At 37.8% G+C, this 14,340-nt stretch overlaps 1 protein-coding gene across 1 annotated transcript in view; it reads right to left on the bottom strand.

Moving 5' to 3' along the window:
* WDFY4 (WDFY family member 4) overlaps positions 1–14,340 on the bottom strand; it is a 239,321-nt gene that overhangs the window by 143,443 nt on the left and 81,538 nt on the right. Inside the window, exons 23-27 of the mRNA XM_049790636.1 lie at positions 10,313–10,465; positions 7,036–7,109; positions 3,988–4,149; positions 3,323–3,414; positions 1,443–1,542 (exon numbers count right to left, since the gene is read on the bottom strand). Of these exons, the coding sequence (XP_049646593.1) occupies positions 1,443–1,542; positions 3,323–3,414; positions 3,988–4,149; positions 7,036–7,109; positions 10,313–10,465 (581 nt within the window). The remainder of the gene's footprint in view (positions 1–1,442; positions 1,543–3,322; positions 3,415–3,987; positions 4,150–7,035; positions 7,110–10,312; positions 10,466–14,340) is intronic.

Here is a 14,340-nt window from a genome sequence, read left to right as displayed (position 1 = left end):
CACTAGAAGTCAACAAACTCCTTTCAGCACCATTTTTGATGTTTCCTAATCAATGACTTCAGCAAAACTTTGATGAGTTCAGATCACCTTCCTCCAGTGTTTCTGCTCTCCTAGGCACCATGCTAGTACTAACTCTGAAAGTCTGTGTTCTATCTGTGCCAGTACTTTGTTGTCTGATAAAAGCTTTATCAGAGCCATGGAGTCAACTCTCCATAAATCTTGGGAGCAGAGCAGGAATTTCAACCCAAGAGATCTAGATGTCAAAACCCAGAGCTGTAGAGTTGGATCTATTTAGACTAACTATACAAGACATCTTCCAGTGCTGCCATGTATTAATATCAAGGGCAACAAAGTAATGAAAGAACAGCAAAATATGGACAACAAAGTAATGGAGGACAACAAAGAAGGATGGAGAATGACTGGTCATTTTGGAGGGGAAGAGAAGGCCTCCCAAGAAGTGCTCAGGTGGCTTTGGGGCCATTTCCTGATATTTTGTCAACCATCCCAATAGGCATCTATAATACTACTCAAACCTCCACATGCTACTCAGCTTCACAGTGCCAAAAAATCACCAGATTCACCCCTGATAGTACTCAGGAATCTCTAAGTCTATACTTAGAGGGACCACACAATGTAAAGGCTATAATGTACTGGGAACACATCATTCACTCTGCTATCTTCTTGGCCCACCAACTGGTAAATTTTAATACTATTTGCAAGGTTGTTTTACAGTGAAACAGGAGGTAAATCCCCATTCTCACTACTTCCTCCAAAAAAATACTCACTAAAATGTCAACTCAGTAACACCAGGTATTTGTACTTCTTGCTTAGTGCTGTATACTCGGAAGAAGGGAACTCCTTGAAGACACTTTAGCAGGTGCTCACCATATTGTTACTGAATGAGTGCCTTTAGAATTAGCCATTAGGCAAGGAAAAAAGTGGGAGTACATAGAATTTACTCAGCATATTGTTTTAAGAAGTTAATTGAAGGAAGATACTTCTTTCTCCAACTTGGAAAATAATAACACATAACTAACAGTAGATAGCAGGAAAATTTGGCGAGCCTTTTCCTTGATATGTGTTATCTAGCCCAGCCATTTCTCCATTCTATTTTATGCCAAATAAAGGGTATCAAAATCAGTAATTGTCACAAGTGCCAGAACAATAACATTATATGATAGCAATGGTGACAAAAGGAGTGCATTGTCATTATACCAAATCATCTAGTTATGCATGCCTTATTTAGCGATTGCACCAGAATATCTTTGGGCAAGGTCTGCTTTATTGAGTGTAGAGAATATAAATTTCTTCCTGTCTAGTGCAGAAATCACAGAGTAGAAAGCCTACTCAAAGATACTAAACTTTTCATTAAGAAAAAGATTTAACAATGTACCCTGTATGAGGCGACCTTGTGCCAAATCACTCTTCCTGGAGCTACTTACTCAGAGGATAAATGAAGTTGGGAGGATGATATTACATTGAGCATCATCTCGAGCAACTGATTTCGAAGCCAGATTGTTTTTCCAGATGTTTGGCTTCCAGCTACAAAAAGGGGAAAAATCAGTTTTGGGTGAAAACGAATGCAAAGAGACATAATATTTGCTGCAGTAAGCAATCATGTTCACCAAATGCTGTGTTCACCCAGGAATTAGAACATGCAAGGGACCCAAATTTTTGGCAACTAATTCTAGACTTCAATGTGATATCAATTATAAAGGTAATTTAGGAAATGTTCCTAAAGTTAGCTTTAACTTTCAGTGCTCCCCATTTTACCTCCAATTCCTGAAAATAAGATTATATTTATCTAAAGCAGAATAATATTTTAAGTGATCGTAGGTGGTAACATTTCTTAAGCATATCTGGTATTATGCAAGGAAAAAATAGTTATTTTAGAAGTATTATGATATCTCTAAAAGAGTGCTGTTTCTACCTTAACACAGGATCCTTAATCAAATAAAAGTTATAAAATAGAGTCCTTATAAAAAAAAAGCAAGGTTTACTATATAAGTTTCCCATTGGTCCCTTGTTCAGTTGTGTTTTTTATTTGGGGGGGGTAATCACACCCACCAGTGCTCAAGGGTTACTCCTGGCTCTATGCTCAGAAATCGTCCCTGGCAGGCTCAGGGGACCATATGGGATGCCGGGATTCAAATCATTGTCCTTCTGCGTCTAAGGCAAATGCCTTACCACTGTGCTATCTCTCCAGCCCTTGTCCAGTATTTTATTAACATAGTAGTTCAATCATTCTACAACCATTTAAGAACCCAGAGGACTGATGAGGCAACTTGGAGAAGTAGAACCAGACCTTTTTCTACCTGAATTCTGGTGGCATCTTTTACAAATGTCTGAAACTTTATGTATTTCAATTTCCTCATCTGCAAAATGGAAACTAAAATTCCTACTATTTCAGTCTTGATAAGGAAAAGAAAGAATGTATAAACTTTTAACTCTGTCCCACAATTTCTTTACAATAAAAAGAATACTTTATGGATGCTGAGCCCAATGCAGTTAAACATTAGTCTCATGTGATTGTTGAACACTTAAATGTAGCTAATATAACTAATTTATTCAATTTAATTTTAATCAATTAAGATGTAAGTTTAAATTGCTGCATGTAGGCTCAAGGTTACCCTCTTGAACAGCACAGACCTGGTGGGTTCAAGAAATATTGTTTCACAATGGTTCTAGTCATAATCATCCTGGTTGTGGAACATATAGCATGATGTAGAAACGGAACAAATGCAGAGCACGATGGAACTAATTCCTCAAACAACAAGCCATAAACCTATGCTTAAGAGCTTAGAGGAATTTAGAAATACAGAGGACATCATTTAGCCTGGCTTGATGAGATCGGGAATGACAGTCAAATGAGGAATGTCTAGGAGGTAGGGTGAATCAGAGGGGACATTTTTACAGGGAAAATCACATATAAATCATTGATGGTAAGCAGACCATTATACCTAGGACATGCAACTAACTCAGCACTTATATTGGGGCTTATTGGGTCAGTATGGATAGGGGATATTTATCTAGGAAGATGATCAGGGGCTAGAGAATGAAGAATCCCTACTGGATTTTAATCATCTTGGAGGCCTTGGAAGCCATTTCAGATTGTGAAGGAAGGGTAAACAATATGACTATTTGTGACTCTAAGAGAAATATCACCTTATATGATTTTTTTGGGGATCAGCTTCTCTGCTTTGATTGCTTTTCCCTTCCTTTGTCACTCGTTCACTTTGGAAGTGGTCCCACAACTGTTTCTCAGTGGGTGTTGTGAAGGTCATTCTGCTATTATCACATTGACATCTGAGAAATATCTTACCAGGCACAGTGAGGTCCAGGTCTCCATCCATGCAGATCTGCCTTTCATTCACCGATGAAGGCGTCAGGGTGTATACAACAAATAGTCCAATTCTTAATACACACACAAAGAGAAGCATATGCTGAATTTCTATTTAACTTGTGCCTATTGAAGACCCACCCATATCTAGACTCAAAGAAGGGTTGAGCAGATTTACATTATTTTATAATCAAGGCAATATTTCCAGAGATTGTTAAACCCTATGAGGATACATCAGTACTAGTCACTCTGACTCTGTCACATACTGAGAACAAATAACAATGATGAGGGAATGCCTAAATGAGGTGTCAGCTTGTACTGTTCTCATTATGCAGAGCCAGGAAATCTGCACAATATAGATATACTGGGTCATCAGCTGGTGAGGATGGTTGGGTTTATAGACATTTTTAAATCATTGGCTTACGAGATGTGATAAACACCAGTGAACACATAACCCTGCTGGGAAGTTGAGCAGCCCTCTTCTCAACCCTTGGCCCTAAACAGAATATACTCTGGAAAATTCCAAGAAAATAGGGTGTTACTGCATTGAATGGTTGAGTGCCTACATGGAAAAGTTAGGTACAGTCTTTCCTTGCAAAATAGTCCTGTTGCCCTACTCTCTTCACCCGAAAAGCTTAGTGCGATACCTGAGTAAGTCTTGGATGCTGAAATGACCCCTCAGCTGGCAGCCTAGGATAGCAACAATGGTGGAGATCTTGGAGGGTGTGAGGCCTGGCTCATTGAAGAGAAAGATGAGCTTGGGTATAAGCTGTACCTGATGCGCAATTTCAGCATTTCGAGGTCCTTCTCTAGTGAGCCCAGGAGAGAGACAATAAAAGCTTTTACTGGAATGCACCAAATTTTCTATGTTTCTGCTAAAAAGGTTTCCCAGGCTACACTTGGTCCATGGTCCTCAACTCTGAAGCTCTCTTGGCAACTCATCAAAACGCTGTCAGACACTCATTGAATATGTGTCTGCCAAGTGCCAGAGTCGTGGGGGACGAGCTTCCGTACCCTTCCACCCACCAATCCCCAGAAACCACATTCAAAGACAGCCCCCCAATTATTGACTTTTAAATTCTATGCCTCAGGGAAAAGTAATGCTGGTCTCAGAAAAGTCAGAATTAAGACAATAGACTAGTGTGTGACCGCGGAGCACTTCCCAACAGCCAGGAGTGCTGCCCTTGGTGAGCCTGTCTGGGTGTACACTCTTCCTGCCCTCCCCAAACCACAAAGTGGATGAGAACACCGCCAAGAGTCAAAGGGGAAAAAGACAGAATTCAGGCATCGATAGCCCACCTCCTCCTTAAGATAATCACAAGTTCAATTTCCAGTAAATTCTACTCCCCTAAAGAGCATAGCTCTTGGGATAAATGTTCATCTCTTAGAAAACAACAGGTACAAAAAAAGAGTGGAATGCAGGGAAGAAAGAGAAAAGTTGGAGAATGAATTGGGATGAGTTGCTCCATACTTAGTCTATGTGCATGATATACAAAAGAAGAAGAACCTGCCCTGTTCTCTGTGACGTGTATTCATTAGTTCAACAGGGAATATGCCTGTGTATGTGCCTGCAAGCTTCTCTTATCTCTGGAACCCTCCCTTTCTCCTTCCCTTTTTCCTTCCCTCTGTCCTAAATTTTCTCTCTCCCTCTTTCTTCCTCCCTATTTCCTCTTCCCTCCTTACTTCATTTATTCTTTTCTTCCTCCTTTTATTTATTCTCTCATTTCTTTTCTTATTCCCTTCTTCCTTTTCTTCCTTCCTTTCTTTTCTTTCTTCCTTTTCTTTCTTCTTTTTCTCTTCTTTCTTCTTTCTTTTTTCCCTTCCTTCTTCCTTCCTTCCTTCCTTCCTTCCTTCCTTCCTTCCTTCCTTCCTTCCTTCCTTCCTTCCTTCCTTTCTTCCTTCCTTCCTTCCTTTTCATACCTGGTAGTATTCAGGTGCTACTCCAAGCAACCTATTTCCTTTATCCACAGGATTGTTCCCTGTTCTCTGAACTAAGAACTGAATTTTCAATCGTAAGTGCCTGAATTAAGAGATGTTTGAGACATTTTCATTATCCTAAAGGTGATCTAGTGATAAATAGAACAGCCAGACTTGTGAGGAGACAGGTGGATGGAATGGAATGTTGTCTTTACTGCACCACTTTATCTTAATTATGATCATAGCCTCTGTCTTTCTTTGGTAATTAATTACTAATACTTTCTTTTTTTTTTTTTATTTACTAATACTTTCAATCTCCCCTTCATCAACACAAGAGTGGAAGTGATGTTATAGGCCACCCAAGATGGTCCAGTAAGCCTTTCCCCAGTCATGTGGGTCTATGGGATAAATTGAAATGTTTTTTCAGGACTAGAAGTAGAGAGAAAAACATGCTGAAAGATCACCCAGAAGTAACAACCCTGCTATTACAGAAGACCTTCCAGAATGAGCCAGAGAGTAATTAAGCAGAGATTATGATAAACCCTATATAAATATTATGAGTCCCACTCAACCATGTTGAAGATCTTCCCTATTCACTTGTATAGACCATCAACTTCTCTTTTCTCTTTGCTCTCTTTTTCCTCTCTCTTTACTGCCTTTTTGTTCTAAGTTGCCTTAGGTTATAAAATTCTGCCCCTTGCTACCAAAAGAACTCTAATGCAGAAAGTAATTTGGATAATCTAGTGTATAGATCAGTAACTGGATGTCTGTAGGCCAAATGGGACACAATATGTCGGTAATGTTCAGAACTACAGAAGCCCCTTCCAAGACCCAAACCATCAGAAGACACAGACAAATGTCCATCCCTGGAAAATATATTGCTATTGACCCTTTAAAGTCCATATGTTAAAATCTAAACTTTATGCAGAGAATGGACTATGAAAGATGATGTTTTAGGACAAAACTGAGATCATGAAGGTAGAATCTTCAAGAATGGAATTAAGATCCAAAGAAATTACACAGGGATCAGGGACACAAGACTTGCATGCACAGGTTCTGAGTATGATCTCCAAAAAACACATGAGCTCCAGTAATAAATAGTTTGCATATATATATGTATATATATATGTATATATATATATTATATATATATATATCCCTGAAGATCTTTGAACACTGTCAAATATGCAGTAACACATTGTCATACTCAAGCATTGAACCATTTGACCAGTTATTACCAGAAGTAGACTCAGGAAACCTTGAGCACTTCTTAGGAATCCCCCTAAAAAAATAAGGTTGAGCCAAAAAAATAGTAGAGTGGTAAAGCACTCTTCTGGCATGTAGCTGACTCAAATCACTTCCAGGAGTGATGTGGTCCTCAAACAAACAAAAACAAAAATAAAGAATAGGACTAGTATCTTTATAAAAGTTGCCTTAGAAACTTTTTCAATTCTTGGAAAATTAGAGTGAAAAAATATGATAGCAATCCCCAAACCGGAAGTAGGCTCTTACTAGACTTTAAAATGACCTGTCTTGAGTTTAGACTTTTAGCTCATAAAATTGTAAAATGTAGATTTCCATTGCTTAAGAATTCCCCAGCCTATGGCATCATTGCTAGAGTAGCTAAATAGTCTGAGACAGAAGTATTTCTTCCTAGGGAGAGAGTACTATGGAAATAAAAGTATAGCTGATAAACCATGGGAAATCCTGCCCTCTCAGTCTTCTTTTTGGTGGGAAGCCTTATTTCTAAGCTCCCTGGTTGTCAAAGCTCAGCATACCTTGGTGATTGAAGGATTTCAGCAAGATGGGAAAGGAGGGCGAGTTCTAGGTTATCAGCAGTATTCATCCAGAGCTAAAAGGCAGGACAAACACATAATGAATGCAAGATGCATGAAAACAGGGTGCACTTACCAGGCCATATGAGTAGATAGAGTGTTGGGCAAATCTACTTTGGCTTTGAATCACTAACATCATTTACATGCTTAAGTATCAGCTCTGCTATCTTGAACAGAACAAAGAGAAGCATTCCCAGAGGAAATGCTCAAATCACATTTCTTTTGTCCCCATCTCTGCTGCTGCCTAGAGCATCACTGTGAATATAAATTATTGTGTTTTTCTTGTTTTTATTTTGAGTGACCATATACCAAATATATCTTCATGGATCTCCCAGGTATCCCATGTTCCTACTTTTTTTTGTTTTGTTTTGTTTTGTTTTGGGCCACTCCCGGCAGTGCTCAGGGGTTACTCCTGGCTGTCTGCTCAGAAATAGCTCCTAGCAGGCACGGGGGACCATATGGGACACCGGGATTAGAACCAACCACCTTAGGTCCTGAATCGGCTGCTTGCAAGACAAACACCGCTGTGCTATCTCTCCGGGCTCCCATGTTCCTACTTTTGAGATGAGAACTGGGACTTGAGATATATAAACTCAGTGGCAGATTGAACTCACCACTACCAAATTACAAGACTGGGACTGGAAGTTGGGTTTTATCTTTCAGGTAATACCTATGTCTGACTTAAGCACTCAATGTGCTTTTTTTTTTCAATTCTTTTACACATAAAACTACAGTGCAACCCACATTCCCTTCTGTACAACAGACATGTATGTGACAGAGGTGTAAATGTATTAAAACTTGAAGGTGATGCTCATCATTCAGGTTGTTTTCATAGAAAACAAAATGTAACTATTAATCATCCTTCTGTAGAAACCTGATGATGTTTTCACCTCTTATTTTTACTTCTTTCACCTCTATTATATGTATACTCTAAATTCTGACGATTCTTATATCCAAGGGTGTAGAATGTTCCATCATGAAATCGTAAGAGAATATTCATATAGCTGCCCAAAGAGCTCATAGAAATGGTACCATTTGCTGGATACATAAAGTATCATACAAGTCCACAAATGGTATCATAATGTGCATTGCGTATAAAGAGTGAACTTCAGATAAACTAAGTAAACAGTATAATGTCCCATGTCTACTTTTTTTTGTCTTTGGACCACACTCAGCTGTGATTGGGGTTTACTCATGATTCTGTGCTCAGGGATCACTCATGGTGATCTTCAAGTGCCAGAAATTAAGCCTGGTTTAGCCATGTGCAAAGTAATTACACTACCTGCTTTACTATCTCTATGGCTCCTATATTCATTACTTTTATGCCTAGTTAATTCCTGTGCTATAAGATTTTTGTTGAGAGGAAGGACATGTTGTTTTTCTCTTTCTTTCCTACCTTCTTCCCCCTCTTCCCTTTTAGGCCACACCCAGTGGCACTCAGGGCTTACTCCTACTTTTGTGCTTGGGGATCATTCCAGGAGGGTTTGGGGTTTTATATGCATTGCTGGGATTAAACCCAGGTTATCTATGTGCAAAGCAATTGCCCTACATGCCTTACTATCGTTCTGGCCCTATTATTTTTTTTGTTCAAACTCCTCTTTTAGTTTATAAAAAAAAAAATCTCCTTTTTGGGTGTGAGTGGTAAAATCACCGAAATATGGCAAGGTAAACTCATGTTGAGATTATTCAGATCATGATCCTTGTATAATCTACAGTGTGTCTGGAGGCTTAGTTCACCTGATTATGCTCAATGATCATAAAATATGCATCTAAAATGGGTTTAAAATGGGTTTATGGAAGTTTATCATGATTCTGCATTATTCTAATCAGGTAAGAGTGCAAATTCAGCATGTTTTGGGTCCAGCCACTCTATTTGGCCTGGGAACTCCTATGAACTCCACCATTGTAATGATAAAATGGCACACATAGCTTCTAAAGAGAGCAACCTTTGAATACTTGGTGGCCTTTGGGATACCTATGACCTGAAAGACCTGAACAGTTTCATGAATGTTCTTAAAATAAACATAGTAACTTGAAACTCTTGCTTTGCATGATTTTGTAGGGGTTTCTGAGTTATGTGAGCCTTTTTGAAACCACCAAGGTCCCTTACAGAACAGTATAATCAATATTCTTGTCTTAAAAACTTCATTCTTCTCTAAGAACTTTCCCCTTATAATTGACTCTTCAGTGGTATTTTAATCATCCATTTTCCATTGCTCCCTCCTCAACAGCTTAAAATCAGGCCCATATGCACCATCAAATTAATTTTATCAAGTTATGTTAATATTTTCTATATTTTATTTAATTTTTTTCTACTTTCAATTGTATATATTACCAAGAAACTGAGGCAGATAGACAGACCAGCAGAGAGGTTCTCTTTGTCACTCAGAATAGACATTTTTTTGTTTGTTTTTGTTTTATGGGTCACACCCGGCAATGCTCAGGGTTACTCCTGGCTCTATGCTCAGAAATAGCTCCTAGCAGACTTGGGGAACCATATGGGATGCCAGGAGTCAAACCACCAACCTTCTGCATGCAAGGCAATTACATTACCTCCATGCTATCTCTTTGGCCTCCAGAATAGACATTTTTATCCCAGGTCAGTGAACCTTGAGAAGAGTGTACCCACTCCACTTTCTATATTCAATCTCCCCTCTTATTCTTCCCCACACACTCTCTCACCTTACTGTTTACATTTAACTAAATTTGTGAAAAACTTTCAATTGACCTCTAAATGCAACCAAAATTATTTTGGTTCACTTATTTTACTTGATATAAGCCGATACTTGAAAAAGAAAGTTCTTTCTTTCCTCATAATCTTTAAATATTTTTTACCTTATTTTATTTGATTTTATTTCAACAGTTTTTATTGGTTGCTTCTTTTCTTAAAAGATTTAAAAGAACTAGCTCATCTGAGGTAGAAATGAGGTAGAGGTAGGGTCCACAGTCATTATGTAATCGCCTCTATTTCACATAGAATATTGGAGCTAAGGGATGTCAAGAAGCTTGCTTGAGGCTATATAACACTTTAAGATAGTATTTCTTTATAAACAAGGGCCTCTGAGCTCCAGGATATTTGTGGTTTTCCCTCTTGCCATCCTCATAATTGTTATTGAAAACTGACCATTGGGTTTAGCAGAAGCTTCAGACTTTCTCAAACATGCATGTATGTCTACATATGTACACCCACACTTAAGGATAATGACACATCCCAATTTACCTCAAAATTGCAGAGTATATGCTTGAAGACCCCAACATTGGTAGTAGCTGATGACCCAAAACCCAACTCTACAGTGCCAGCAATGGAGAGGATTAGTTGGAAAATGCGATGGTTTAGGAGAAAAGTCTTCTTCCTCAGGAGAAAGGCCATTATCTGAAAGTGGTAACACATACAAATCAGTTTTCCTGTAAGTGCACCGTTAGGACAATTTTTCTTGACTTATTCATTCTTACCAACACCGTTTCTCAGCTCTTTCTGAACACCCTGCTCTCTGTTCTACCTCCTTCACATCTATGTTCTCTGAAGGAAAGCAAACAGCAAGTTCTGTGACTGCTTCCAACCACTAGTTACATTTCTGCACTTGTGTAACTTGACCTTTCTGGAGGCCTTCACTTCCTCCTAACTCTTGTGTTTTCAGGAAGTTACTTTCTCCTGTTTTTCTCTGAATAGTGTTTCAGAGCACTCTTCTCTTTCTATTTTGTTGGGCCCCCATATTCATAACCATTCTACAAATTATAAAGGAAACCACCACCTCATTTGCCCAGTTATACATAGCTTCACTTGAGATTTTGCCCATGATATGCTTTTCTATTGTGCCAGGCCCTAGCTGGTACATACTAGTACCTATCCCATAATGAAGGCACTGGGATCATGGTGACTTTTGGTTAACCATCTCAGGGACCAGTAGGATGGATCCTATCTACTTTCAAGTGTCTGTTTACCCTAATAAAACAAACAAACAAAAAAAAAATAGGCTTCTCAGTAATTCATCAGCAGTGGGCTCTCATCATCTCTTCTGGATTCTCAATCCAGCTCATCACAACTCAATTCCTTCCATGGACTCCTTTAGTCCACTCTTCTCCCTGTTCTTCCTGATATATTCCTTCAATAATCCTTTGTAATCTTGCTTTTTGTTATGAATTTAATGTGTCATTCCAAATGTCATATGTCAGTATTTTTTCTACCAATGTGATGGAGTTTGGAGGTGGGATATAACTAGGATTAGATGAAGTTATGAGATTAGTGAATGATTGAAACAGTCACAAAATGCTTCTACTTTCAGTTTTCTATCATCTGAGGATGCAATTGTGAATCTAGAAAAGGCGCTACAACAAATTTGACTTTTGAGACTCTAAACTGTGAAATAACATTTCTGTCATTGATAAACTACCTCATATATAATATTATGTTATACTGCTTCACATTAATGATGATATCCAGGATCATAAAGTATTCTAAATCTTTTCAGACCCAGCTAGTAACATTTTTCGCACATCAGAAACTTGATCACTACACTCTTTCTTGCCACTTCAATTCACATTAATGGTGTTCAAAAGCCAATTGAACAGTTTATGTAGTCCAAATCTTGTTTTTATTTTTTGTTTTGTCTTGTTATATTAGTATTTTTTTTAATTGTTAGGCCACAGAAAGCAACATTCAAGGGTTACTCTACACTTAGTAGTCATTTCTGGTGGTGCTCAGGGAATCATACAAGCTACCAGGAATTGAACCTGGGTTTGCAGTATGTAAGACAAGTTCATTATCCACTGCATTATTCTTCCAGCTTTTATTTAGTACAATTTTATTTACATAATAATAAGAGGGTTTTATATTATATCTCTACCCCAACCTTTCTCCTCTCCTCTTTCTCTATCTGACTCTACTAAGAAGATAGACTATCAGACATGAACAATCTCACTTTCCACAGATTCCTAAATTGCATTCCTTTCGATTATGAACATATTCTCCATACTCTTGACTTCTGGACCCCTCATCTTCTCAAGAACACTTCTCCTAGAGATAGCTCACTACCTTCCACCTTCATCAAGTCTCTCTCTGTCTCTCTTTCTCTCATCAGTTCCTTCCACCAACAAATCAAGTTCTGGTATTTAAAATAATTCTCCACTGACTATAATCTTTATAGCTCAGATGCTCCAACTTGTAGGTCAATTTCTAGAATACATTATCAGCACAGTGTGTGCAAAACAATTCATTTTTTTTAGATTCTTTAAATTTGATTTACAATTTCTTCATCTCAATCTCCATTTCCAGATCATAATTATATTTCCAACTTCTATGTGATTTGTTTCTTTGCTTTGCCTTCAATCTTCTGTTTCCTCCCTGATACTTTCTTGAGCTATATCATCTTTGTCCATGGGTTTAACATTTTGAGTAAAACTCTCACATCTACACTTCAATCCCTATTCACCTTTCAAAGTTTCAGTGTTATCATACAAGCCAGTAGTTTGCTATTAATGCCTCATAGACATTTACATTTTATAAGTCATAAATATTTGTCTACCCTCCTTTCAGGAGCATTGAGGCACACAACTCTCACTGTTTTTCTTTGCTATCTTTCCAGATTGCTCACAAGGATTACAAATCTCCCCAGATCAAGAATATGTCTCAGATCATATTGTATCTATTTAAGTTCACTACTAAAATTTCACCCCTTCAAATCTTCTTTCACCCTGTGTCAAAGGGAACTCTAGAGCATCAATCATTTTATATTCTTGCAAGCATCCTTTATTATTGTTAATAACCTCTAAGATGAAACCCATGATGTGGAAGAGTCCTAGTCCTTCCCTCCCTTTTGATCCACAATTGCTGTGCACTGACCACAACTGTCCTTTCCTCCCTGCATTATGGAGGACCCATACTGTATCCATCGAGTATTTGTAATGTTACTCTGGAACACTATCCTCCTTTTTAACCATGCTATAAAAATAGCATCTTAAAATAGTATCTTAAAAAACAGCTAGTCTGAGAAAAGAATGATAATTATTCATTGTAGTATTTTGAAGTATTATGGTGTCACATTGCTTTACAACTAATCATAAAATCAGCAGAACACAGAGTAGGAGTCTAAAACATGACTTAAATCTAATTCTGAGCAAGATGCTTAATTAAAGATTCTGTTTTTATTCATTGGTTCATTTCACAAGTACTTACCAAGCACTATTATCTACCAGATGGTTTTAAGGGAAGGCAATGAAAAACAGTCCCAATGTATGTATTGAGGGAGGAGGGTGAATAAAAGCCATCACAAACATGACAAAAATTATGTTATACCAATTGGGAATGAAGATAGTGATTTGTCCCCTCTGTTACTCTGCAATCACCAAAATTTGCAAAAAATGCAAAATAAAACCCTCCAAAATGATGATAAATACAATTATACTATAGTAGGTCTACCATCTATGGCATTTTTGTGATAATTGTCCAAATAGACTAACATAGATAGTAAGTTCCTGGGAAAAAGAAACTAAATCCATTTTGTGTATCCATATCTTTAATTCCTTCCACTGATTTCTCTTTGATTCTGCCATCTCCAAAAAAAAAAAAAAAAAAAACCAGCTTGCCTCATCCTCTAGGTATCTTCTAATCACTTTTATTTTTAATGAAGCTCTTAGCCTCCACTGCTCACACATGACACCAGCAACCTTTGCAGTTCTGTGGCATGTTATATCCCTCAAGGCCATATGTGCATGAAATAAATGGTCATTTTGTACTTCAGTGCACCAGGACATGCATTAGGCAAATAGAAAAAAACAGTATACCCATGAAGGCTTGTGTTCTCCAAGGACCTCAGAGTTTCTGGAAAAATGGCTAGAGAACTACTGAGTCAAGAAGTTGTAGCTTCAGAAAAGATTCTTAGACATTGCTTTCAGTTTTATTGAAAACTATTTTTATATTTGTTCTACTTCTAGTTATATCCATGGGAGCAGGAACTGCTTTGTATATTCTTATGCTCACTAGAATGATTAAGATTCCTAATCATAACAGATAGCTATATGCTGAATTAAAACAAATCCTACTACTAATGACTTTAACAATTTACTGAAAGAAACCCTTTATAGTGCTCTGATTCCTGAGTTTTAATATAAACCCAGGTGCAACCATTTACTTACTCCCAAAATATTTCCTCAGTGTATATTTGGTCTCACTCAATCTCAGTGATTGGCAATAATTAAGAAGTACCCAGGCCTATAGACAACTATCATCAAGGGGAGGTTTACAGAGAGGTA

This window comes from Suncus etruscus, chromosome 17 (assembly GCF_024139225.1).
Source record: "Suncus etruscus isolate mSunEtr1 chromosome 17, mSunEtr1.pri.cur, whole genome shotgun sequence".
NCBI classification, from domain to species: Eukaryota; Metazoa; Chordata; class Mammalia; order Eulipotyphla; family Soricidae; genus Suncus; species Suncus etruscus.
The sequence above is the reverse complement of the archived record's forward strand: the minus strand, read 5'-3'. Positions and strand labels throughout refer to the sequence as shown.